General features: G+C 36.6%; 2 protein-coding genes across 2 annotated transcripts; one reads left to right on the plus strand and one right to left on the minus strand.

Annotated features, from left to right (window-relative positions):
• Positions 1-1,527: 1,527 nt before the first annotated feature.
• LOC141612885 (putative Ufm1-specific protease) lies at positions 1,528-26,785 on the plus strand. Its single transcript, XM_074431635.1, has 12 exons — positions 1,528-2,253; positions 3,379-3,647; positions 3,818-3,905; positions 4,026-4,201; positions 4,503-4,593; positions 5,061-5,183; positions 5,347-5,394; positions 5,493-5,569; positions 5,773-5,861; positions 24,975-25,086; positions 25,710-25,812; positions 26,232-26,785. Exons 1-12 carry the CDS (start codon positions 1,710-1,712, stop codon positions 26,459-26,461), a joined length of 1,950 nt encoding a protein of 649 aa, XP_074287736.1. The 5' UTR covers positions 1,528-1,709; the 3' UTR covers positions 26,462-26,785.
• LOC141613490 (uncharacterized) lies at positions 14,112-17,961 on the minus strand. The gene is made up of 3 exons (XM_074432245.1): positions 17,404-17,961; positions 14,427-15,349; positions 14,112-14,324 (listed from the first exon to the last, which is right to left on the minus strand). The coding sequence occupies exons 2-3, from the start codon at positions 14,890-14,892 to the stop codon at positions 14,290-14,292; spliced, it is 501 nt and encodes a 166-aa protein (XP_074288346.1). The 5' UTR covers positions 14,893-15,349; positions 17,404-17,961; the 3' UTR covers positions 14,112-14,289.
• Positions 26,786-27,293: the final 508 nt, after the last annotated feature.

The following is a 27,293-nucleotide window of genomic DNA, read 5'->3' on the forward strand; positions in this document are numbered from 1 at the left end:
AATAGAGTCCGACGCGGTTTATCGGATGATCCCATGTGCCCCAGATGCTTTACCGATGATGAAATTACTGATCATCTGCTCTGTTGTTGCACCTTTTCAACCGAGATTTAGATGCAACTTGGTTTCCCTATGTCGCCTGATTCCTTCTTTTATCTTCCGTTCTCTCGTTGGATTTCGGATAACATACGAAACACCTATCCCATCGCCTCTCCCGATTGGCCCATGAAGTTTGCTATCACTTGTTGGTGGATATGGAAATGGAGAAGTAATGTCGTGTTTGGTAGGAGTGACGAGAATCCTATTGATCATGTTCGGTTTCTTCAACAACATTTTGATACCTCAAAGAACGAATTCGATCCTTTCTCCCTATTTAATTCGTCTTGAGGCAGTGTTTATGAATAATTTTTTGTACGGTGGTTTCCACCTCCTTTTGGCTGGCATTTGCTAAACACCGATGGTGCTTCTCAAGGAAATCCAGGGCCTGCCGATTGTGGCGGTTAATTCAAGATGATTTTGGTAATTTCGTTTCAGCCTTTCTCTTTTCTTGCCGCGTTTGTAATTCTATGCGAGCTGAAATGAGAGCTCTCTGAGCCGGACTCGAACTCGCCCGCTTGCTGCATATAACTAAATTGATAGTTCATGCATGATTTTTTTTTTTCGGGGAACAATTATTGACGGGTTACGTCCCTTGGTCCAACATTGCAAAGAATTGATCAAGCTAGATGGTTGGTCGGTGAAAATAGAGCACTCTTATAGATAAGCCCATCGTGCTACTGACTAGCTTGCCAATCAAGGGGTTACTTCGGCACCCTCTACTACTTTCTTATCCGCTCCTCCTCATGATTTACGCACTATCCTTCCTGAAGATATTTTAGGAGTCACTTTATCTCGTATTGTTACTAGTTAGTGTGGGTGGCTTCGCCCCTCTTATGTACCAAAAAAAAAATCAATTATACCCACTTCGCTAACATCCCCAGTTAGTCCTCACAAATGAGTCGATTCAGTCATGTACGTGTTGAGCTACTTCGAATACATTGTTATCACAATTGGTATCTCTTTAGACGGGTCATTTTGGTCTGAAATAGAGACGGGATTTTGTAACCATTTTACAACTAAATATGACCACTATTGAAAAACAAGTTACCATAAGTGTTGTACTCCCTCCTAGTCTGAGTAATGGTTCCCTTTATTTTGAGCACGAAAATTAAGGAAATGAATTTGGTCTACACAAAACACTCTACCCCACATGGAATTGAATTTGGATCACAGAAAACTTGCACAAAAAAAAAAAAAAGGAAAGGGGACCAAAACTCAACTGGCATGGAAATGGAAAGGGGAACAATTACTCAGACTAGGAGGGTGTAAAACATAAAAACGATCACATATGCCCGTCCGAATTTAACCATAAAATGATTACATATGATTATACTGTTGTGATTATATTTAACCATAAAATGATCACAAATGCCCGTCCGAATTTTCAAATAAAAAGTCGTCTAAAACAAAAATGTGCGTTATCAAGTTATTATGCCGCATGCGGGCATGCGGCAATAAACATACGGAAAGTCTGATCCTTCCTCCTCTATTTCGATACAGATTATATCACTCCGATCAGACTTTCCAGTCAAGCCATTTTTGGCCGGTTTAAAATTCCCTGCAATCGGAGTCCCTAAAACTGACTGCATTTCGAAAGACAAAACAAAAACACCATGAAAAATCCCCAAATCATCAGAATCCTAAACCCTAATCTTAAAACCTCTAATTTCTCAACCCTACAATGGCTAATCAGCTCACCATTCTTCCCTAAATTCACCATCATCTCCACCGTCCGATGCCTCCATTTCCAGCCTTCCGATCCTCTCACTCCTCACTTCGCCAAAGAATCCGACGATCTCCGTTCTCTAATCGTCCGCGGCTTCCACGTCATCGGCGCCCTAATTCCGTCCCAAAACGACCCCGTTTCGGATGCAAAGTTCGCAATCAACGCCGCGCGTGAGCTTAGGAAGGTGTTGTATAGCGAGGTGGAAAATTCTGGAAAATTTGATCTTGTTGCTGGTGTTTTGAGTAGTAATGGAGAAATTGTTAGGTTTTTCGGCTCGAAAGATGGAGATTTTACCAATGTGGAAGAGATTGAGGAGGTTGTGTATGAGGAGAAGGAGAATGCGGAGAAGTTTGTTTGGGAGAGAGGTTGTTTGATTAAGTGTGGAATTTGTGTTAATTTGCCTGTTTATGTTAATCCTAGCAAGCAGCAAGGTATAATAATGCTTCAATTTCGGCATTGCGCAAATATAACGAATGTTTGATCATGCTTAGGATTGATCTTAGTATGCTTCTTTATGTGGGATTAATGTTAATTTGCGTGTTTATGTTAATCCTATCAAGGAGCAAGGTATAGATTGAGCGTTAATTTCGGGATTGCGTAAATATAATGAATGTTTGATGAAGTTTAGGATTGACCTTAGTATGCTTGTTTATGTCAATGCCACTACTCTTTGGCCATGTTTGCATACCAAAATAGGAGGGAAAGGGAAGGGAGGGGGAAAGAGGGTAGGGAAAAGGAGGGGAGGGGGAATAGGAAGTGGTTTAAATTTATTGGTGTTTTACTGGTTCTGTGAGGAGTGAAGAACTTAATTTCATAAGTTTTATGGATTAAATTTATTGGTGTTTTACTGGTTCTGTGAAATTTGAATTCATTTTAATAATTAATACTTGTATTAATGTTTGTTTCCGCACGTTATTCTTACTAGATGGAAATCATAGTATAATTTTGATGTTCCAGAGGTGAAACAAGATTTGATTTTTGACGAGAAAAAGTGTTGGTATGTCGTAGATTGAGTAGAACTGATCTTAAGTTGCCTCATCATGTTCATATTAAAATTGGTGAGCCATTTAGTTTATGGTTGTTGAAAGACATTGTTTTTGTTATGTAAATAGGCTGATGTAGTTTTGAGGCTTAATGTTGAGTTGAAGGCGTTTCTTAAGAATTTGAGGATTGGCAGCATATATAGTCCTTAGGGGTAAGTATGCATACATGTGGAGTTTTGGACTGCGTTATAGTTGTGTTTCTTGATTAAGAGTTGATGGTTTGAAGCTATCAATTGACTATTATGAACTGCCATGAACTTACTGAATTATTTTTCCTTTCAATTTGCAATGCAATAAATGTTTAATACTCCGTAGTATTGATTGTTGGTATGCTTTTGTCCATTGAATTTAAATGGAAGCACTATGATGCCTATTAAGAGATGCTCATGAAATTTGGCCTTTGCGTTCTTGTAGATCTTTAATCTTCTTCTTCTTCTTTTTTTTATTTTTTCTCTTGGTATTGCTTTAAGAATACTCTAATTTCTAACCTTAGCAGAACATTGTGGATCACAGATGCCATTCAGAAATATCTAAGGGAACATGAGGGACTTGCTCATATGTTTAAAGACCCCCAAACTACATACATTGTGAAATCATTGAAAAGCTCCTCGGAAGATCTGCCTTGTCCTGTTGTTGTTCGTGGTTCCGAATTAGATTTCGAAACAGATATTTCTGACATTAAAGATTTGACTGACTCCTCTACACAATCAGGTGGAAGATCAATTCACTGTTCATACTTTTGCTCAGAGAGTAAACATCATCCGTCAGGCATTGGTGCTGAGGTAACGAATAATTATTTTAAGCTAGAAAATGCCATTTTGTGCTAGGATTATTGTAGGCCCTTGTTAGCCGTTATTAAATGTTGAGGATCAAGTTTTAGACACACATTAGTTAAGTTTGTAAGCTGGTTGTGTCCAGGCACTGTTCTTCTGCTCAAAGTTGTCTTGCTTAGAATGCAGATACTATACAGATCACTCTATTTTTAAATAGATCTGGAAAATCGCAGCAATCTGTTGCACCAGTGGTGGAGTATTGCCCAGGTATAAACATTACTCTGTCAAGCCCAGTTCGAGTATTTCATCAACAGTGGTTTTGCAGTGGCTAAAAGACGTTTGATATATTTTTGTGCTTACAAGTGTTTCACCGTTGTCTTCCTTCAGCTATGGAAGCTGTCAAGCTCGTGGTTGTTAATTACAATTTAGAAGTTATTTGCTATGCTGTGAAAGACCTTCCTCTGACATCTACAATTTCAAGATTAATTATTCCCGCACTAGTTGACCAGTTGACAACGGTGAAGAACATTATCTCACCATCTTTCCTAAGCAAGCATCCTCAGGTATGATTGTATGAACCCACTTGTAGATGATGATAGCCCAATAGTTAAGCTATCAAAGTTTATGTTTAACTTCATGTTTGAACTCAATTGTGCCATTTTTCTTTTTTCATCAACTTCATAGCTGTCGCATCCTTTCCAACTCTGTCCCTACTTTTTAATCGCATTATATATGTCATAATGTTTCGGTTATCACTTTTATCTGGTTGTTTACATTGTGTTCTTTTGTTATTGCACTTGTTTGTATCACTTGTTAACAGAACTATGTTAACATTTTTCTTTCTGTCGTTATCTGAAAATGCAGCTCCATCCGTATCACTTCTGCCCTCCTGGACTTGTGCATCCAATAACAGCTCTATATGAACTGAGCTATGGGGAGACAGAACTGAAGCAAGGTATGTGAAGGACACCTGCAGTGAATCAAAGTAGAGATTCAGCTTGCTGAGATATCTTCTCTGATTATAGGCAAGGAAACGATGTGTTTGAGCTAGCTTAATTGACCCCACCACATCAAAAAGCTAGCTTTATAGACCCCTCCTGTCAAAAAGCTAACTTAATGGACCCCACAATACTACATTTTGTAACAAAGTATGATTGAGATTGCCCGCATATGGTTGTAATTGATGATGATTCACAACTGACTTGAACACGACCCCATATATGTCTTACTCCCCTTTGTCACCATCTAGCTGGCATGGCAATCCAGTCTGTGAGGTACCATGGCTGTTTAAATGTTGCTCCAACTTCATGAGCTTTAATAAATTAAACCAAAAACCGAACATATGGCGATACCTTGTCTTTACTCAGGAATATCTACGATTCTATTTACGATGTTTAATTTTTTCCAATCTGATTATTGCAGTTGAAGTTAGGAGGTCCCTTCATCTTAGGCTGGGTCTACCTTCTGATCGCCCTCTTTTACGTATTGCTAATGCCCTATGTTCTTCGAAGTCCAGTAACAGTGAACTGGGTTCAGCTAGAAAAGGTAATTGTTTTCTTTCGACTCTTAATGTCACTAACTCATTTTATTCTTGGCCATCCCACTAGCCATACACATGTTTTTGATGGCAATTATTTGTCGTCCTCTCTACTCCTCTGGATGTCACCCTAAATTTGCCTTCTTTAAGATGTGTCTTGATTGTCTCCAGGCTATCCATTGCTAAGGGATGTCCATGGCAGCATTCCAAGTAGCGGAGGTCAATAATTTCTTCTTATAGCATTAGCCTTTTTATTCTCGTTAAATCTCCCCATCTCTTTTTTTCCCCTTGCGATTAATGTCAAAATTGTCATGCAGTTTCTGGCGGCCTTGTGTCTTTGGTTCAAGGTTCTTATGAATACCACCACTACCTTCAGGGCGGTTTTGATGACTCAGTAAGTTTCTGTAGAAGCTTCTAATTAGATTGCTTCATCATTTGGCCATACATAAATCTTATTAGAAGCACCGTTTATGCTAGGTTACACGTAGTCAAATATTTTGAAACTTGATAATTTCTCAATTACATTTGTTTTTGTGGTCTTATTCTATCAAAGATGCTCGGTGTGACTAATTATTTTCGCCTTGTATAAATGTGCAGGGGTGGGGATGTGCTTATCGCTCTTTGCAAACCATTATCTCCTGGTTTAGACTCCAACATTATACTTCAATCGATGTTCCCACACATAGGTAAGTTTTATTTACGTATGCAAGCTATTCAAAGTTAAGAAGCAAAATTCCCCTCAGAGCACCAGCATCCAAGGGAAATGAGTTGCCTTTTAGTGTTTTCACCTCTATAAGGCCTTCCTTATGGCTGTAGGAGAGATAATTTTCTCCTCAAACAAAGAGGCTACCTCCTTCTGCAGAGGTTTTGGTGTTCTTGGTTTAAGTGCGTTCTGACATTTGCTCAACCTTCTCCCATTCTTAGCTTAACACGTGTCAACTAATTTCTAAAAATAGTTTTTAGTGGGTATGTTACCTACAGGTTTATATATCAGTTCAGTTAATGAAAATTATAATAATAATAATAATTGGGTCATTGATCATTTTTTTTGTTGTATGAAAAAAGTTTAATATTGACCTACTTTAACAAACTCGATGTATTAAAAAGAATTAGGCCCTGTTCTTTTGGACTTAATTTCAGTTCTAATAAGTTCAGTTCAGCTCTATTAAGTTCAGTTCAGCTTCATTCAATTCAGTTCAGATCAGTTCAGTTCAAATTAGTTTATTTCAACATTAATATTAATATTATTATTATTTTATATTCTTATTGTTATCATTATTATTATATTAATTTATTTACTATTGTTATTATTATATTAAAATTTATTAAAATTTATTATATTACTATTATAGTTATTATTATTATTATTATTTTTATTTATTTATTATTATATTATTATGATTCATGGAAATATTAGTGTATTATTATTATTATTATTTTATATTTATTATTTTATTACTATATTCATTTATATTAATATTATTAATAACATATTTATTATTATTATATTAATAAAGGGTAGAGTTTCGGTGAGAACGGGGCTTATCGTGAGAACCGTGAGAACAGCTCTCAACCGTCCATCAAATAAGACTGACGGCTGAGATTAGACGCGCGCTTCTCTTAGAGTTTCACGGAAAACAAAAAATAAGACCGTACATGTGAGCAATATCAAGCCTACGTAACAAAATCAAACCACACGAAACAAAATCAATCGATTTCATCATTAATCCTTCCTTAATTTGTAAATTTTTGTTTTTCGACATCAAATTTAGTGATCTAAAATCGGTTATTCATCATCAATTGCTGGGTTCGAAGCGCAAATCAGAGTCAATTTGTTCAAACTTTTGCATTCATCAGCTATTCAGTTATTTCATGATCAAAACTTTGTAAGGAAAGTCGGAATTGATTTCGTCATTCATCTGGAATTATTGTTTTTCTACAGTCAATATTGAGGTATGTTCATTTAATGTTATTTTATTCCTTTCTGAATCGTTGTTGAATTGATTTTATGATGATGTTAAAGTTGAATTTAATCAAATTCAACTTAATTTCGGATTTGATTAAATTTAGTTAACTAGATTTAATGTCCAGAACCACAAAAACATTAATTTTATAATGAAAAGTGTTAAATTAGGGTTTATAGTTTGTTTGTTTGATTTTAGGAGGATGATAAATGCAAATGTACTTTGTGGTGAGAAAAAATGTAAAAATAATGAGAAAGGAAAAGTGTGCAATTTGAAATAACTGAAAAGTAATTTTGCATGCAAAAATAATGTGTTGTGTTATGCTGTACACGTTTCATAAGGAAATGTCCAATCAGTCTTAGTGAAATGTGCATTATATATAATAGGGATGTGCAAGTAATTATTACCTTTTGCAAGTGGTCTTGCAACTGTTCACAATAAGTCAAATGACGGTTTGTAACTTGCTTATGTGGTGAAAAGACACAATTATTCACATTAATTTGAATATTACTTCTAAATGTACATTATATTAATTATAAAAAAACATGTTCCATAAAATAAATTGTCCACTATCTATATTCATAATTTGCATTTTCTGACAATTAAGTGCAACTAAAATATCATTAAGCACTGTTTGGAAAATGTACATTATATTATATTTAAAGGTACATTAAATTATTTAAAAAAGAACATAGAACATTATTTGGAAAATAAATGTGCTTTCAGTTTAATTCAAATGTTCATTACGTATTTTCATAGTGTGCATATACTGTTTTATGCAAGAGATTTAAATAACATAGATAACTTCACCCAATTTATTAATTACCATGATTATGTTTGTGTCAGTTGAAAAGACACAACTGTTCACAGAATTTAATCTCTTATAATCAATTAATCCACTATATAAACCTAAGAGTACACAACCACTTTTCCATCCTACCTTCATTTCTAAAACCTTTTCCAATAACCAAAACTTTTAATCTGTCCAGAAAACTACTTAATTTTATTAAAAAAAAAAACGTCTTACTCAAAATGCACAATAGTTCCTTACAAGAATGTTGCTCACAAACAAAATTTCATGGAGCATTATTCGCAATGGAAAGCAAGCCAGTTTTCTTCAAACTGGTTTGATGGAGATGACATACCTGGCTCACAGTCGTCCTTTACATCCTTTCCTTACTACTGAGTCATTGCTCCGGATTTTTTTTGAGCGACTTGGAAGGGAAGAAAAGAGAAACATGGCCATGGTGTGCAAGGGCTGGTCAAAGTGGTTCCTTATAGGGACCGAGCCAAGGGTAATGGATAGGGATTATTACCGAGACGCGGTTCGGGGAAATGAAAATGGTATAATTTATGTCACAAAAGATGATCGGCTCCTTGAAAGATTCTGCCTTTGCACGACTATGTCTAGTCGTGCAGAAATAATTAAACATCATAAACAACAAGAACGACAATTTAAAAACCAAAGAGAAGAATATGAAATTGAGGAGCAAGTCTGGTGATGAGGGTTATTATGACTCCGACTGTTAGATTAGTTTAGAAACATAACTTAAAAAAATAGTATTCAGGTTGAAAGCATGAAAGCATGTCATTGAAGAGGCCGATTTTGGGGGGACCGGGTATCCTAGAGGGGCCGAGTGAACCCTTTTTTGGGAGGCCGGGTATCCTAAAACGGGACGGGAAAGGGTTTAGGGTTTGATTAGGGGGACCGCTACCGCGGATCCCCCTAATCAAACCCTAAACACTTTTCCTTGCTTCTCATTCGAAAGTGGCAAGACAAAAAGACACCCTAGAGGGGCCGAGTGAACCCATTTCGGGGGGACCGGGAATCCTAAAACGGGACGGGAAAGGGTTTAGGGTTTGATTAGGGGATCCGCAGTAGCGGTCCGCCTAATCAAACCCTAAACCCTTTCCCTTGCTTCTCATTTGAAGGCGGCAAGACAAAAAGACACTCTGAGGGTCGAGTGAACCCTTTTGGGGGACCGGGTATCCTAAACGGGACGGGAAAGGGTTTAGGGTTTGATTAGGCGGACCGCTACCGCGGATCCCCCTAATCAAACCCTAAACCCTTTCCCTTGCTTCTCATTCGAAGGCGGCAAGACAAAAAGACACCCTAGAGGGGCCGAGTGAACCCTTTTTGGGGGGACCGGGTATCCTAAAACGGGACGGGAATGAAAGATCATAGATCCATATTAGACTCTCTAATAAAATAAATTTATCTCATAAATTGTTGTTTATGTGATCTATGTAACATGCATGCTAATATGAAAGCATAAAAAACAAAGTATAAGGAAAAACAATTTCCTTACATTGAATATGAGGTAAAATGGGCACAAATTAGTTCTCCTTACTAATTTGTTCTTGAGCTAAAATGATGTGGATGATCCTCCTTGAAAAACCTTCAAATAGAAAGTCTCCTCCAAGTAGCACCCAAGAACTACCCAACAATATTAATAAGTATGAACTAGTAACTTATTAATATGTGCCCTTGATAATAATACTAGTAATATTACTAACTATTCTTAGTAATAATTGTATACTAGAGAAATGTTGTAGAGAGATGGAAGAGGTTTTTGTTCACATGCAAAATGAATGATTTTTGTGTAAGTAAGGTGGAGTGAACAAATGACCAAATATATGGAGTGTAGAATTGGGAAAGGAAGTGGCGGGTGGGTTGGTGCTCTAGTGGACAATTTTTGTTTTATATTTTTATCTTACATCACATGCAAAATGTAGTATAAGACATATATTATGGTAGTATACAAAATAAGGTAAAAATGATTATGTGAGTAATCATCCATTACACTTATTTTACACGGTCCACATGACCATATACGGGTCCATGTTGGTTTTTATATTTGTCGCACAAATCCGTGTAATTTTCATTTTAAACATCGTATCATGTTTAAATGCTTCCATAATAAATTCGTCCAATTCACTCCGTAAATATACGTGTACCACTACACATATTATTTACGTACTAATATTAATCACATTAATCAATTAGTACAATTTTAGTAAATTAATAGTTAATTAACTAAAACCCGTTTCCCAAAACTTATTATTTAATTATCGCATAATTAAATAATAATTGCCGCTCCTCGAGTTCGCAACTCGAAATCTCTCTAATAATAATCGACTAACCTCTTAGTCTATAAATCGAGGACTAAATGAATTGTATCTCATACAATTAATTAGTTATCAATTGGGGTTCGTTCCTTTAGGTGTGACCGAAAGGGGTCGATTGATCACCGCTAGTCTCACGACAATAACGTCAAACTCTAGTCACCAACCGTTATCGATTTACGTTAATCAATCGACGAGGATCAAATAATTAAATATCGATGATATTCTATTAATGAGATTTATTATGTTAACGCACTATTGTGGAGGACACTAACTCCAACAATCTCCCACTTGTCCGACACAAGGTGTGCGCTACCAATTCTCTTGTCCGTTTTAATCTCCCACTCAATGCAAGGTGTCTTTCGGGTCGCACTTGCACATGAACACATCGCGAGTGGTTTTCTCGATCGGGAGTGTGACTACCCGACCGGAAAAATCTCTCACAGATTACTTCCGAGCGTGGCCACGCATTTGTAGTCATTAACTCCTCGAGTGGCCTTGAGATATAGTTACCTAACGTGGGTGGACAATTTTTGTATGCCCTATCTATCCTATTGCACAATCTGACTCACCATGACCTAGTAAATGTCCTTTTGGCCTCCTTTCACGGCACGACCTAGGACAAAACCAAAGTCACTTAAAGCGCACCGCTCGGATAATAGTCTCCAGTCAAAAGAATCGACTCATTAGAACATCTTAGAGATCCCGCCACGACCGGGCGTCTATAATAGAAATTAGGGACTCTCTAAATGGTCACTGTCCGGCAAAGTGTCACACACTCGGCCTATGTAATCGACCAGTCATCACATATGACCTTATGGTGTTGAACAACCATCAATCGACTCACAATCTAGTCACTCCGAGACGTCACCTCATTAAGTGACTAGGGACAAGATACAATGTTCATCTTATTCACTTGAATAGTGTTCAACATTGTCTCCACAACTTATTCAGATAAACAAGGTATTAAAATTTAGTCACACTAAATAAAAATTCATAAAAGAATTAATACGAAAACAATGAATGTGATTATCATATATATAATAAAAGATACACTATCCAATTATTACATATCCATAATCTAAAGAAAATCCGGTACTCGTCTCAATCCCATAGAGACGACATGACCATCATGCTTGGCCTTTGATAAAGGCTTGGTTAAAGGATCAGCAATGTTGTCATCTGTCCCAACCTTACAAATGTCAATTTCCTTCCTTTCCACATAATCTCTAATTACATGGTATTTCCTTTCAATGTGTCTAGATTTGTTACTAGACTTGGGCTCTTTGGCTTGAAAAATAGCTCCATTGTTATCACAATATAGAGTGATAGGATCTTTGGCGGAATGGACTACTCCTAGCCCCTCCATGAATTGCCTAATCCAAACACTTCCTTGGCGACCTCGACGCTTCAAGGTACTCGGCCTCTGTTGTAGAATCCGCAGTAACACTTTGCTTGAAGCTCTTCCAAAGAAATGCTCCTCCATTTAGCATAAACACGTAGCGGATTGGGATTTCATGTCATCCCGATCGGTTTGGAAACTTGCGTCCGTATAACCTCTTACACACAACTCAGTTTCTCCTCCAAACACTAAGAACGAATCCTTAGTTCTTCTCAAGTACTTAAGGATGTTCTTTACGGCTATCCAGTGACTCTCACCAGGCTTGGCTTGATACCGACTTGTCATGCTCAAGGCATACGCAACGTCAGGACGAGTGCAAATCATAGCATACATGATAGACCCAACAGCGGAAGCATAAGGGACGGTCTTCATGTGTTCAATTTCCTTAGGGGTAGAGGGAGACTGTGACTTGCTCAAAGTAATCCCTTGGCCCATAGGTAGAAATCCTCTCTTGGAGTCTTTCATATTGAACCGGTCAAGAACTTTGTCAATATAAGCTTCTTGACTCAATGCTAGTATCCTCTTGGACCTATCCCTATAGATCCGGATACCTAAGATTCGTTGTGCCTCTCCGAAGTCCTTCATTTGGAAGTGTTTCCCTAGCCACTCCTTAACGGAAGTGAGCGCTGGAATATCATTCCCAATGAGCAATATGTCATCCACATATAGGACAAGGAATACAATCTTACTCCCACTAAACTTCATGTATAAACACGGTTCTTTCACACTTCTAGTGAAACCGTATTGTTTAATGACATGATCAAAGCGATGATTCCAACTCCTAGATGCTTGCTTAAGACCATAAATGGACTTCTTGAGCTTACACACCTTCTTAGGGTTAGATGTATCCACAAAACCTTCGAGTTGTATCATGTACACCTCTTCTTCTAAAATCCCATTCAAGAAGGCGGTTTTGACATCCATTTGCCATATCTCATAATCATGAAATGCGGCAACCGCTAAGATTATCCTAATGGACCTTAGCATAGCGGATCGGAGCAAAGGTTTCGTCATAGTGTAAACCATGAACTTGGGTGAAACCTTTTGCCACCAATCTAGCTTTGTAAACATCCACATGTTTATCCACGCCGAGTTTAATTTTGTATATCCATTTACACTGAAGAGGTCGCACTCCCTCAGGTAAATCCACCAAGTCCCATACTTGGTTCTCGTACATGGAATCCATTTCGGACCGTATGGCTTCTAGCCAAAGCGAGGAGTCGGGACTAGACATGGCCGATTTGTAGGTAGTGGGTTCATTACTCTCAAGAAGTAACAAAACACCATCCTCTTCGATGTTACCAAGGTAGCGATCAGGTGGATTAGAAATCCTACTTGACTTTCTAGGAATAATTACCGTTTCAGAGGAAGAGGGAATGCTTTCCTCCACGTTCTCCTCTACCTCATTCTCGGTTTGTGGCTCTCGAACTTCTTCAAGTTCAAATTTTCTCCCACTCTTTCTCCTAGAAATAAATTCCTTTTCTAGGAGGAAGACAAAGATCACGAGCCACAAACACTTTGTTCTCGTGTTTATTGTAGAAGTAATAGCCACGTGTTTCCTTGGATATCCTACAAAAAGACATTTGTCGGACACAGGTGCAAGCTTATTGTCGGACTTGATCTTAACGTACGCTTCGCAACCCCAAATACGCATGAATGACAAATGAGGGACTCTCCCTGTCCATATCTCATATGGAGTCTTATCGGCAGCTTTAGTCGGGCTTCGATTTAGTGAAAATACTGCAGACAAGAGGGCAAAACCCCAAAATGAACTAGGAGACTCATCATTGACCGAACCATATCAAGTAAAGTTCGGTTTCTCCTTTCGGCCACACCATTGGAGGAGTCCATTGTGATACTATACCACAATCTTTTAGGTGTGAATCAAATTCAATATTTAGATACTCACCACCACGGTCGGACCGTAGAGTCTTTATCTTTTTATCCAATTGGTTCTCTACTTCCTTTTGAAACTCTTTGAACTTGTCAAAGGCTTCACTTTTGTTCTTCATTAAGTAGACATACCCATATCTACTTAAGTCATCAGTAAAAGTAATGAAGTAGAGAAAACCTCCTCTAGCGGTGATGGTTAATGGTCCACACACATCCGTGTGTATGAGAGCCAAAACCTCACTAGCTCGTGTCCCTTTTCCCGCAAAAGGTGCACGAGTCATCTTGCCTAAAAGGCAAGACTCGCATGTACCATAAGATTCGAAACCAAATGGTTTGAGCACTTTTGATGAAGCAAGTCTCTTAATGCGTCTTTCGTTTATGTGGCCTAAACGACAATGCCAAAGGTAGGATTCGTTTGGATCACCCTTTTTGAGCTTTTTAGTTTCCATATGATAAACGTCATTAACATCATTTAAAACATAAATGCCTCCAATTGAAATGACCTTGCCATAAACCACATCATTTAAAGAAAAAGTACAACACTTGTCCTTAACCATAAAACAAAAGCCTTCCGCGTCTAACGCGGAAATGGAGATGATGTTCTTAGTTAAAGTTCGTACAAAATAACACTTATTTAAATACAACTCTAAACCACTAGCTAAAGTGAGCACATAGGTCCCTACGGCAACGGCGGCTACTCTAGCTCCATTGCCCATGCGGAGATCCACATCACCTTTTGCTAGTGCTTGCACGTCCCTTATACCCTGCAAATGGTTACAAAGGTGAGAGCCACATCCGGTATCAAGTACCCAAGTGGAAGTACAAGCATAATTAACGTCTAATCATATAGAGAGAGGAAATCATACCAATAGGCGTCACACGCCCTTCCTTGAGATCCTCCAAGTATTTGGGACAACTCCTCCTATAATGCCCCTTCCCATTACAATGAAAACATTCAGCCTCGGAGAGCTTCACACTTTTTGCCTTGGGATTGCCATTCTCAACGGCCTTCCCCTTTCCCTTGTCAATTTTCTTTGACGATTTCTTGAATTGGGACTTTTCTTTTCCCTTTCCTTTCTTGACTCCAAGAGACATGTTCTTTAACTTCATGGTTAAAACATCTCCCTTTTCACTCCCACTTGCCTCCATATCCCTCTCCGCTTGGGTGAGGAGTGCATGAATTTCATGGTAACTCTTATCCATGTCATTCATATTGTAGTTTACCCTAAAGTGGGCAAACTTGGTGGGGAGTGAGTGAAGGATACGATCCACCACAAGAGTCTTAGGAATCTTACACCCTAGACGCTCTAGGATGTCAACATATTCGACCATTTTAAGGACATGAGACCAACCTTTTGGCCCCTCTCAAGCTTAGCTTCAAAGAAGCGTGCCGCCGCATCGTATTGACGGACTTTTGGTGTTTGTGAAAACATAGTGATCATACGAGTGAATATCTCGTAAGCATTTAAAGAAATGCATGAAAGCTTGAGCTTTGGCGATATTGACCATATCAACACATTCTTGATATCATTTAACATCCTCACATAGTCATCATAAGCGGTCCGCACCGCCGATGAAGCTCTTGCACCGGGCTCGATAGGAGGAGCATCGGTCAAGTAAGTGAGCACATTGTCGGACAACGCGGCACTTTTGATGTTGGATTCCCATTCAAGAAAGTTACTACCGTCATCTTTTAAAATACATTTGTCCATTACGGACCTTAGCCATGAATCTTTGCCTAGTGAAGTAGTCGATGGAGTTGATGAAGTTGCCATTGCGAATTAAAATGCTACAACAAAAAGGAAAAATTAACATTCATTGTTTTAAAAATTACTTGTAAAAACATGTTTAGCAAGTTTTAGCATTTATATAATGACCTCCCACTAAATTATATAAATTATTCCAAGACCCAACTATTAAACAAAAATGAGCATCGCTTGGGCGAAACATCCCATAATTGCGTAAATTCGGTAAGTCACGTTGACTAATTCTACCTTTAGAACTCTTGGTCGACAAATTTCCTCAAATTCATCTACTAGCCCCGGAACACAAGACCGTCTTATATCCCGTTGAGTCCAACCAATTTTGGCGTGTGATAACCGCTTACCACCCTACTTACCCAAGGTAAAAAGAGAACACCCCGCTTGAGCGAGCGTGGCTCTAATGAACAAGAGATTCATAGGTGTTACTAATTGGTAAGGCTAATCTCAATTTTAGTTATGTGAGAGATCTTGTCAATTTAGTCATAAATTCCTTATAAGTGAATCAATTCGGTGAATGTAAATGACGTGAATTGACAACCGCGAAAATAAAATAAAATGCATGTGAGTGGCGATTTTGGCATGCGCGAAAATAAAACAAGTAAACATGCAAGCATATGAATAAATCCTAGTATGGCCTCCTAGTTAATAAAAACTAGTCTATTACATTTTGGAAACCAACTCCTTGGTCCCTTGCCTCTTCATTGTGGGATTTGGAACACGTTCCAAAAATAGACTCCGTCTCGTTGTAATCCGTCTTTTGGAAACGCCGGTAAAATAACTATTACAAATGAATTACATAGCTATTCCTATTATACATTAATTAATAAAATAAATAAACTATTAATTAATTACAAACCGACGATACGAGATCGTATTTAATTACAAACAAATCGATATTCCCATTCATTTCGGGTAATAACGATTAAAATTAACTAGGCCATACTAGGTACAAAAAGATAAATACTTTAAATAAATGACAATCATTCATTCAACTTAAATAAATATGCTTAAAAATGTAAATTATGATGCCAAAATCGCCCTACCTATCATTCATTGGTATCCATCTCGGTTTTGTGGATTTAATCGATTTTTAACATGTAAAAATCAATAATTAACTCTTAAATCTCATTTAAGTCCAAACTAATAGTCCAAACTGTTTTGAACCTCAAAATTAGTCCTCACTAATTTTATGACAAATTATTAGTTTGGTTTGGTGATAATTTGCTAATTAAATCGGAAAAATCATAATATTTAAGTAAAAATCTAAAATAATTGAAAAATTACCCAAACAATTGAAACAAAAATTTTTAGTATTCTGGAACACTCCCAAGAACACCAAAAAGTCATAAAAATTACCCAAAAATTTCGGATAAATTTTGTGAAGAAAAAGATCGATATTTATTGGTTTTTAACCACTAAAACCAATAAACATCAAAATAAAGTGAAAACACACATGCAAAATTACTTTTGACATTTAAATAATATACTTAAATGTACATAAATTTATCATGGGCAGAATCCAAAAATTCGAAATTATGATTAATTAATTGGACTTTTATCGACTTTTTACTCAAAAAATCAATAAACATGCAAAAATTCGAACCAACCTTCAACCTTTTGCATACAATCAGTAGAAAACATGCATGAACTACCATAAAAAAGCCATGCACCGAATCAACATGTAACTAATTTTAGTCAATTTTTCACTAAAATGCGACATTTTGACTCGGTTTTCTACCAAAAATCATTAAAATTAGCAAAATTACTTGACAAATCAGCAAAAAATTCCACAAACCTTTTGAGATCAGTAGGTATGCATGTCCCAAAAATTTCGTGCCAAAACCTCTTCTAACACAATTTTTGAGTTTTTACTAATTATCTCATAATTCATAAAAATGCTTAAAATCAACATGCAAATTACAAGCCTAAGCTCTGATACCACTTGAAAGATCATAGATCCATATTAGACTCTCTAATAAAATAATTTTATCTCATAAATTGTTGTTTATGTGATCTATGTAACATGCATGCTAATATGAAAGCATAAAAAACAAAGTATAAGGAAAAACAATTTCCTTACATTGAATATGAGGTAAAATGGGCACAAATTAGTTCTCCTTACTAATTTGTTCTTGAGCTAAAATGATGTGGATGATCCTCCTTGAAAAACCTTCAAATAGAAAGTCTCCTCCAAGTAGCACCCAAGAACTACCCAACAATATTAATAAGTATGAACTAGTAACTTATTAATATGTGCCCTTGATAATAATACTAGTAATATTACTAACTATTCTTAGTAATAATTGTATACTAGAGAAATGTTGTAGAGAGATGGAAGAGGTTTTTGTTCACATGCAAAATGAATGATTTTTGTGTAAGTAAGGTGGAGTGAACAAATGACCAAATATATGGAGTGTAGAATTGGGAAAGGAAGTGGCGGGTGGGTTGGTGCTCTAGTGGACAATTTTTGTTTTATATTTTTATCTTACATCACATGCAAAATGTAGTATAAGACATATATTATGGTAGTATACAAAATAAGGTAAAAATGATTATGTGAGTAATCATCCATTACACTTATTTTACACGGTCCACATGACCATATACGGGTCCATGTTGGTTTTTATATTTGTCGCACAAATCCGTGTAATTTTCATTTTAAACATCGTATCATGTTTAAATGCTTCCATAATAAATTCGTCCAATTCACTCCGTAAATATACGTGTACCACTACACATATTATTTACGTACTAATATTAATCACATTAATCAATTAGTACAATTTTAGTAAATTAACAGTTAATTAACTAAAACCCGTTTTCCAAAACTTATTATTTAATTATCGCATAATTAAATAATAACTGCCGCTCCTCGAGTTCGCAACTCGAAATCTCTCTAATAATAATCGACTAACCTCTTAGTCTATAAATCAAGGGACTAAATGAATTGTATCTCATACAATTAATTAGTTATCAATTGGGGTTCGTTCCTTTAGGTGTGACCGAAAGAGGTCAGTTGATCACCGCCGTCTCACGACAATAACGTCAAACTCTAGTCAGCCAACCGTTATCGATTTACGTTAATCAACTGACGAGGATCAAATAATTAAATATCTGATGATATTCTATTAATGAGATTTATTATGTTAACGCACTATTGTGGAGGACACTAACTCCAACAGGTAAAGGGTTTAGGGTTTGATTAGGCGGACCGCTACCGCGGATCCCCCTAATCCAACCCTAATCCCTTTCCCTTGCTTCTCATTCGAAGGCGGCAAGTCAAAAAGACACCCTAGAGGGGCCGAGTGAACCCTTTTTTGGGGGGCCGGGTATCCTAAAATGGGACGGGAAAGGGTTTAGGGTTTGATTAGGCGGACGGCTACCGCGGATCCCCCTAATCAAACCCTAAGGACTCGTTTGGTTGCCCCTTCTAAATCATAGGAGTTGTAAAATCCCATGAATTAGAAATTTGGAACTTGTTTGGTTTGCTCATTTTTTGCAATGGTGTAGGAATTCTATTTTCCAAGGAGTTTCAAACTCCTCCATAATGGAGGAGTTGGATTACCTAGCCCCCCTAAGTAATTGCAAACTCCTTTGGAATTGAACACCTATATCAGCAACCAAACGGATTTAGCTAATTCACGTGAATTTAATGTGGGAACTTAAATTCCATGAACTTGATATTCCGGTGGAATTGTATTCCAACGGGCAACCAAACGAGGCCTAAACCCTTTTCCTTGCTTCTCATTTGAAGGCGGCAAGACAAAAAGACACCATATAGGGGTCGAGTGAACCCTTTTTTGGGGGTCGGGTATCCTAAAACGGGACGGGAAAGGGTTTAGAGTTGGATTAGGGGGACCGCTACCGCGGAACTGGCTAATCCAACCCTAAACCCTTTCCCTTGCTTCTCATTCGAAGGCGGCAAGACAAAAAGACATCCTAGAGGGGCCGAGTGAACCCTTTTGGGGGACGGGATTAAAACTAAATGAGTATCCTAAACGGGACGGGGAAGGATTTATGGTTGGATTAGCGGATCACGCCTAATCCAACCTTAAACCCATTCCCTTATTTTAAGAGGATAATCTTTGAAAGAAATGCAGGTTTAAAGCTTTGGTACATCGTTACATAATAATATGGACATTTGTAAAATGTTGAAGGTACATTATAGTTGATCACTCTTCAGAATCGACTTTAAATTAGAAAGGGTCAATTCTAAACGAGTTAAAGCTTAGGTACATGATAATAATTTAGATTCAAATAAACATTCATAATAAAGCGCAAATATGTTCGACAATAATACTTAATGAAAACGCATATGTTTCTAAACTTAACCGCATATTATAATTATACATAAATTAACATCAAAGTTCTTAACCCTTTTAGGGTTTATCGCAAAATGAAGGATGAACACTTCTCTCACCCTCCAAAGAAGTCCTCCCTTAGACGTTTCTTATAACCGTCTATTAATTTCATAGCCTTCACTGCTTTGGCCAAGGTATAGTATTTTCACGATCAAGAAGAGCATATGATTCTCAAATATTTTGTGACAGGTGAGAAATCGACGGTCCATGTCAAGCCTCGTGTATCGTTTTTTGTCTATTAGCTTCAAGTTCTTCAGGGCTATCTTTGTCTCTTTCAAGCGTGATAAACTTCATCTGCGCTTCAAAGAATGTCCTGTTGTAGTGACTTTGCATTCACTTGACTATGTCCGTCGCTTTTTCTCATCTGACCCTTCCGATGTTTTTCTAATACTTCGTTTTTATCAAGCATCTCAATAAGATATTGATCCAGTGAATCTCTTTCGCGTTTCATTTCAGCGAGATCATACTCAACTTCAGCGAGTTTTTGCTCGATATCCGACATTATTTCCACATTGGTAACGGAACTCATATTCTGGTTCAGGCAAAAAATAAACGTATTTTAAAAAGTAAACTTAAGGCATTATGGGAAGTACCAACTTCAACCATATTTAAGGCCATACTATAGGGTAAAACAAATTAACGTGGGCTTTGACATTGTATAATCATGGAAAGAGCAAACAATGTTATTGTGAAAACAGATTACAGCAAAAAGTAAAATAATCTTCTCCTGCAAATATTAAGCACGTTGCCAGATTGAAATATCTACTATACATAATTTTGGCAAAACGTTCCAGCCACAAATGCAGTTTGAAGCAACTTTTAATTCGCCTGGTGACTAAAGTATAGTATTTCTTTTCACAAGATAAAAAAACATACTGATTAATCAAATAATACTTATAAATGAAATAATAATGTCGGATATCGAGCAAAAACTCGCTGAAGTTGAGTATGATCTCGCTGAAATGAAACGCGAAAGAGATTCACTGGATCAATATCTTATTGAGGTGCTTGGTAAAAACGAAGTATTAGAAAAACATCAGGAAGGGCTGTATGAGAAACTGGACGGACATAGCGGAAGTGAATGCAAAGTCACTACAACAGAGGCTGGACATTGCTGAAGCGCAGATGAAGTTTATCACGGCTAAAAGAGACAACATAGCCCGGCAACTTGAAGCTAATAGACAAAAACAGTACACAGAGGCTTGACATGGACCGTCAAGTTTCTCACCGGTGTCACAGCTGTACGAGAATCATATGCTCTTCTTGATCGTGAAAATACTATACCTTGGCCAGCAGCCGTGAAGGCTATGGAATTAATAGACGGTTATAAGAAACGTCTAAGGGAGGACTTGCTGGAGGGTGAGAGCAGTGTTCATCCTTCTGTTTGCAGTAAACCCGGAAAGGGTTAAGAACTTTGATGTTAATTTATGTATAATTATAATTTGCGGTTAAGTTTAGAAACATATGCGTTTTCATTAAGTATTATTGTCAGAACATATTTGCAGTTTATTTGAATCTAAATTATTATCATGTACCTAAGCTTTAACTGTTTAGAATTGACCCTTTCTAATTTAAAGCAAGTTACAAGAGTGATCAACTATAATGTACCTTCAACATTTTACAAATGTCCATATTATTATGTAACGATGTACCAAAGCTTTAAACCCGCATTTCTTTCAAAGATTATCCTCTTAAAATAAGGGAATAGGTTTAAGGTTGGATTAGGCAGACCGCGCGGTCTGCCTAATCCAACCATAAATCCTTCCCCGTCCCGTTTTAGGATACTCAGCCCCCTAGTTTTAATCCCGTCCCCCAAAAGGGTTCACTCGGCCCCTCTAGGGTGTCTTTTTGTCTTGCCGCCTTCGAATGAGAAGCAAGGGAAAGGGTTTAGGGTTTGATTAGGGGGATCCGCGGTAGCGGTCCGCCTAATCAAACCCTAAACCCTTTCCCGTCCCGTTTTAGGATACCCGGCCTCCCAAAAAAGGGTTCACTCGGCCCATCTAGGATACCCAGTCCCCCCAAAATCGGCCTCTTCAATGACATGCTTTCAACCTGAATACTATTTTTTAAAATTATGTTTCTAAACTAATCTAACAGTCGGAGTCATAATAACCCTCATCGCTCATCAATTTCATATTCTTCTCTTTGGTTTTTAAATTGTCGTTCTTGTTGTTTATGATGTCTAATTATTTCTGCACGACTAGACATAGTCGTGCAAAGGCAGAATCTTTCAAGGAGCCGATCATCTTTTGTGACATAAATTATACCATTTTCATTTCCCTGAACCGCGTCTCGGTAATAATCCCTATCCATTACCCTTGGCTCGGTCCCTATAAGGAACCACTTTGACCAGCCCTTGCACACCATGGCCATGTTTCTCTTTTCTTCCCTCCCAAGTCGCTCAAAAAGAATCCGGAGCAATGACTCAGTAGTAAGGAAAGGATGTAAAGGACGACTGTGAGCCATGTATGTCATCTCCATCAAACCAGTTTGAAGAAAACTGGCTTGCTTTCCATTGCGAATAATGCTCCATGAAATTTTGTTTGTGAGCAACATTCTTGTAAAGAACTATTGTGCATTTTGAGTAAGACGTTTTTTTTTTAATAAAATTAAGTAGTTTTCTGGAGAGCTTAAAAGTTTTGGTTATTGGAAAAGGTTTTAGAAATGAAGGTAGGATGGAAAAGTGGTTGTGTACTCTTGGGTTTATATAGTGGATTAATTGATTATAAGAGATTAAATTCTGTGAACAGTTGTGTCTTTTCAACTGACACAAACATAATCATGGTAATTAATAAATTGGGTGAAGTTATCTATGTTATTTAAATCTCTTGCATAAAACAGTATATGCACACTATGAAAATACGTAATGAACATTTGAATTAAACTGAAAGCACATTTATTTTCCAAATAATGTTCTATGTTCTTTTTTAAATAATTTAATGTACCTTTAAATATAATATAATGTACATTTTCCAAACAGTGCTTAATGATATTTTAGTTGCACTTAATTGTCAGAAAATGCAAATTATGAATATAGATAGTGGACAATTTATTTTATGGAACATGTTTTTTTATAATTAATATAATGTACATTTAGAAGTAATATTCAAATTAATGTGAATAATTGTGTCTTTTCACCACATAAGCAAGTTACAAACCGTCATTTGACTTATTGTGAACAGTTGCAAGACCACTTGCAAAAGGTAATAATTACTTGCACATCCTTATTATATATAATGCACATTTCACTAAGACTGATTGGACATTTCCTTATGAAACGTGTACAGCATAACACAACACATTATTTTTGCATGCAAAATTACTTTTCAGTTATTTCAAATTGCACACTTTTCCTTTCTCATTATTTTTACATTTTTTCTCACCACAAAGTACATTTGCATTTATCATCCTCCTAAAATCAAACAAACAAACTATAAACCCTAATTTAACACTTTTCATTATAAAATTAATGTTTTTGTGGTTCTGGACATTAAATCTAGTTAACTAAATTTAATCAAATCCGAAATTAAGTTGAATTTGATTAAATTCAACTTTAACATCATCATAAAATCAATTCAACAACGATTCAGAAAGGAATTAAATAACATTAAATGAACATACCTCAATATTGATTGTAGAAAAACAATAATTCCAGATGAATGACGAAATCAATTCCGACTTTCCTTACAAAGTTTTGATCATGAAATAACTGAATAGCTGATGAATGCAAAAGTTTGAACAAATTGACTCTGATTTGCGCTTTGAACCCAGCAATTGATGATGAATAACCGATTTTAGATCACTAAATTTGATGTCGAAAAACAAAAATTTACAAATTAAGGAAGGATTAATGATGAAATCGATTGATTTTGTTTCGTGTGGTTTGATTTTGTTACGTAGGCTTGATATTGCTCACATGTACGGTCTTACTTTTTGTTTTCCGTGAAATTCTAAGAGAAGCGCGCGTCTAATCTCAGCCGTCAGTCTTATTTGATGGACGGTTGAGAGCTGTTCTCACGGTTCTCACGATAAGCCCCGTTCTCACCGGAACTCTACCCTTATTATTATTATTATTATTATTATTACTATTTTAATTTTTATATTATTTATTAGATTATATTAATAATAATAATGAATAATATTTATTATTATTATTATCTTTTTATTTCAGTTCAGTTCAGACAACTTCAGTCTAAAATAACAGGGCCTTACTCCCTCCATACCACACCAATGGTAACATTGACTTTTTCACACTTGTCGAGACACGTTTTGCAACGTGAATACAACGTGAATATCTTTAGTTACACATTTTTAAAAATTATAAAAATTTGATATTCTTATACCATTCATGACGATAAATCAAACAAGATCTCACATGACTATATTTTGTCTTATAGATTAAGAATAATATCGAAGATTCCCTACGACCATAAATAGTGCCAAGATTCTCAATGTTACCATTGGTGTGGTATGGACTATGGAGGGAGTATTATACTTGCATTATTTGTATTTATTACTCAATTTTTAAGTTCAAATGTTTAATTTCTAGTTTATATAGATCCGAATTTTTATTTATAATTTTTGTACGATTATTATATAGAAGTAGAAGAGAAAGATGATGAACAAATCTCATGGTTGACTGGTTATAGTCTTGTAGAGCTAAAACCTTAAAAGAAAGGGTAAGATAGTGGAAAATGATATGGAAGAGAAAGATGATGGGCTGAAAGTTATATAAGAACAAAGAGAAAAAACGAAGGGGAAAAGGTTTTCTTATGGATGCTGGTGCTCTCAAACCTGTTTGTGCTTCTTCTGTGTTACTCCGACTCTCCGACATGGTGTTGTGTCTGACACGAGTCGGAGTGTCGGACACGCCGACACTGCTATTTTGGGTGAATTTTTCTGTTTTGTGGTCTAAATTGAAGTGTCGTGTCTGACACGTGACACGGCAGTTAAGTGAAGTGTCGGAGTAACATAGGCTTCTTGTATTGTGAAGTAGGCAACTAGCGGTTGGTAGACGTAAAGCTCAACACTTTTTTCAAAATGGGTTATTAAAAATGGTGTCTTTGTGTTTTCAACACAACGATAAGGGTGGGTACATTTGACCATGCGTTCCTCTTATCTGACAATGGACGGGAGCTTTCTAATAAGGAACTGGAGTAATATTGATGGATATTGATGTATTAAGCCATCGACTTTGTCTATCAGTCTACTTGGCATTGAAATTCAACATTTGATAATTGTGTGATTATAATAGAGCCTGTGTAATGTGTGGATGTTTTTGTTATGTCAGGGAGATACAGGAGGCCCTAGTGGAGATTGGTGATAAAGATCCTTCTTTTATCGGTTCCCGTGAATGGATTGGTGCCATTGAGTTGAGCTATGTCCTTGACAAACTCTTGGGTGTAAGTATGAGAATATATTTCCTGTATTTGATAATCATTCCATTATTTTCTTTCAGTGTGAACCTTTTTTTCATTTTATACTTTATAGCATACATTGAGGACCTGCAAGGGAGTTCTTACACTATTTCCATGATATTTTGTATCTATAGCCATGAAAGATTAATAGTGAAGGAACATAGTGAATTTTTATTTCCGTGATATATTTAATCTATGATTTGAATCTGGCTATGCTTCTTTTAATTGTGAAGTCACAGTCAGTCTGTACACTTCTTGCCACAATTTGCAGTAGCCTTGAGGCACTAGGGTAGTGTTGTGTTTGTAGTCATGGAAAAACTCTTTTTTTATGTTTTGTAGTTCAAGATAACCTACCCCACTAAAAGTACGCATGTTCTTGTACGTTGCAAACCTTACCACTGTACCACGCTTGACAAGAAAAATAATGATGAGCTTACGTTCTCCTCTTTGTTAGTTTTTTCTAGTGCTTTTCTTGGTTTTAGTTTGTGGGAGTGAGGCGCTAGCTAGAGTACTGAGATAACTGGTTTTCATGAAACAGTTGCTCTGTGTATGTGCATTGGTATCCACAAACTCACAAAGTTAAAATGAACTATCCTTTTGTCTAACAGGTCACATGCAAGGTGATGACACTGAGGTCTGGAGCTGAGTTTCCTGAGAAATGTCGAGAGTTGGCCTTGCATTTTGAGAACCAGGGAACACCCGTCATGATTGGTACGTAACACAGTGCTTTCATTTCCAATGCAGCTGAAGACTATTCTTCGTTTTTATAATATAGTGAAACAAAGTAAAATGAGCAACTAAAATGGATGCCAGCTTTTATTGTGGAGTGCGACAACTTCTATGTGTTGTTTTTGGTGAGTTTCACGACACTCACTAAGGCAATGTTGTATTGGGTGTCTTACATTAGATACGACAACGGAGGAGCAGGGTAGTCACAATCATGTTTGTTAGCATCCATGAAAATTATAAATTCCAAATTGGCGGAAGTAATTCATGAATCATTATGAAATTTTAATGCGAAGGAAACATGTGGCATTTAAACACGATTTTTTTTTCTTCTTCCAAGCACCTTGTAAAACCATTGATATGAGGATAACACTAAGTTTGTGAATGTATGGCATGAATTGCAGGGGGTGGAGTCCTGGCGTATACCCTTTTAGGAGTAGACTACAACGATGCCAGCGGAGATTGTGCCTTCTTGATCCTGGATCCTCATTATACTGGTGGTGAAGACATTAAGAAGATTGTTAATGGTGGTTGGTGTGGTTGGAAAAAGGCTGTCGATAGCAAGGGCAAGGCTTTCTTCCTGGCTGATAAGTTCTATAATTTGCTTTTGCCACAAAGACCGAATATGGTTTAGCTTGCGCAACATGATCAGGCACAAAGAGCTATTGCTATTCAACTACTACGGCAGTAAAGCCAGTGACCCTCATGCATGCATCTCACACCAAATGCCATGAGAAATACACTGATTAGGACTTCATAGATTAGATCTTTTTGTACTGTATCACAACACAAGCTATTACAGAGTATCTGTTATGATGTGTCAATACTCTTTGAATACACAATTTAGTGCTACATGAAATATTAACATTATTTCGGATATAATGTTCTCAAAATTATAGTTATATATACGTATCTATACGTATAAATATCAAATCAGAGTTAGCTTTGCTTATATCAATTTAAGCGTACGTTGGTTATTTTCATTATTTTCCTTCTGTATAGATCCATCCATCTATAACATTTCAAGTTCCTGCCTCGTTCAAAATTCTGGGTAACTAAACAGTACAGTATAAATCAAAGTTTATTAGGTGGGTTTGTAAATTACGTGTTGGAAAATTAATTATCTTTTTGATAAATTCAACCAAAATAAAATGAACGACGACGGACTGTTGATAATATTTGTAAATGTTTTAGTTTTATAATCCAATCTAATATTTTTTATTCTCCAACCTATATTATGGTTGGAGTTTGAAAACTTTGACCTTCAAAAAGGCAAACGAGAAGAAAATAGAAAAATAGAGGGAATATTAGATTCTTTCATCCATTTGTTTGTCATTCTATTTTCAGAATATTTGATAATTTAATCTATACCCATTCATTTTGATTTACTTGTTATTTGATACTCCGTATTTGATAATAATATTTTATAAATAGTTTTTCTATCAGAGCATCTCCAATGATTTGGC

The sequence above is a fragment of the Silene latifolia genome, chromosome 1 (assembly GCF_048544455.1).
Source record: "Silene latifolia isolate original U9 population chromosome 1, ASM4854445v1, whole genome shotgun sequence".
NCBI lineage: Eukaryota > Viridiplantae > Streptophyta > Magnoliopsida > Caryophyllales > Caryophyllaceae > Silene > Silene latifolia.

Bases quoted from the DNA above. Each gene is read 5' to 3' on its own strand.
- LOC141612885 (XM_074431635.1), top strand. From the start codon at position 1,710: ATGAAAAATCCCCAAATCATCAGAATCCTAAACCCTAATCTTAAAACC. The intron at 3,906-4,025 runs GTATAAACATTA...GTCTTCCTTCAG, and splicing joins AGTGGTGGAGTATTGCCCAG to CTATGGAAGCTGTCAAGCTC. The intron at 4,594-5,060 runs GTATGTGAAGGA...TGATTATTGCAG, and splicing joins GGAGACAGAACTGAAGCAAG to TTGAAGTTAGGAGGTCCCTT.
- LOC141613490 (XM_074432245.1), bottom strand. From the start codon at position 14,892: ATGGTCGAATATGTTGACATCCTAGAGCGTCTAGGGTGTAAGATTCCT. The intron at 14,325-14,426 runs GTATGATTTCCT...AACCATTTGCAG, and splicing joins AGGGCGTGTGACGCCTATTG to GGTATAAGGGACGTGCAAGC.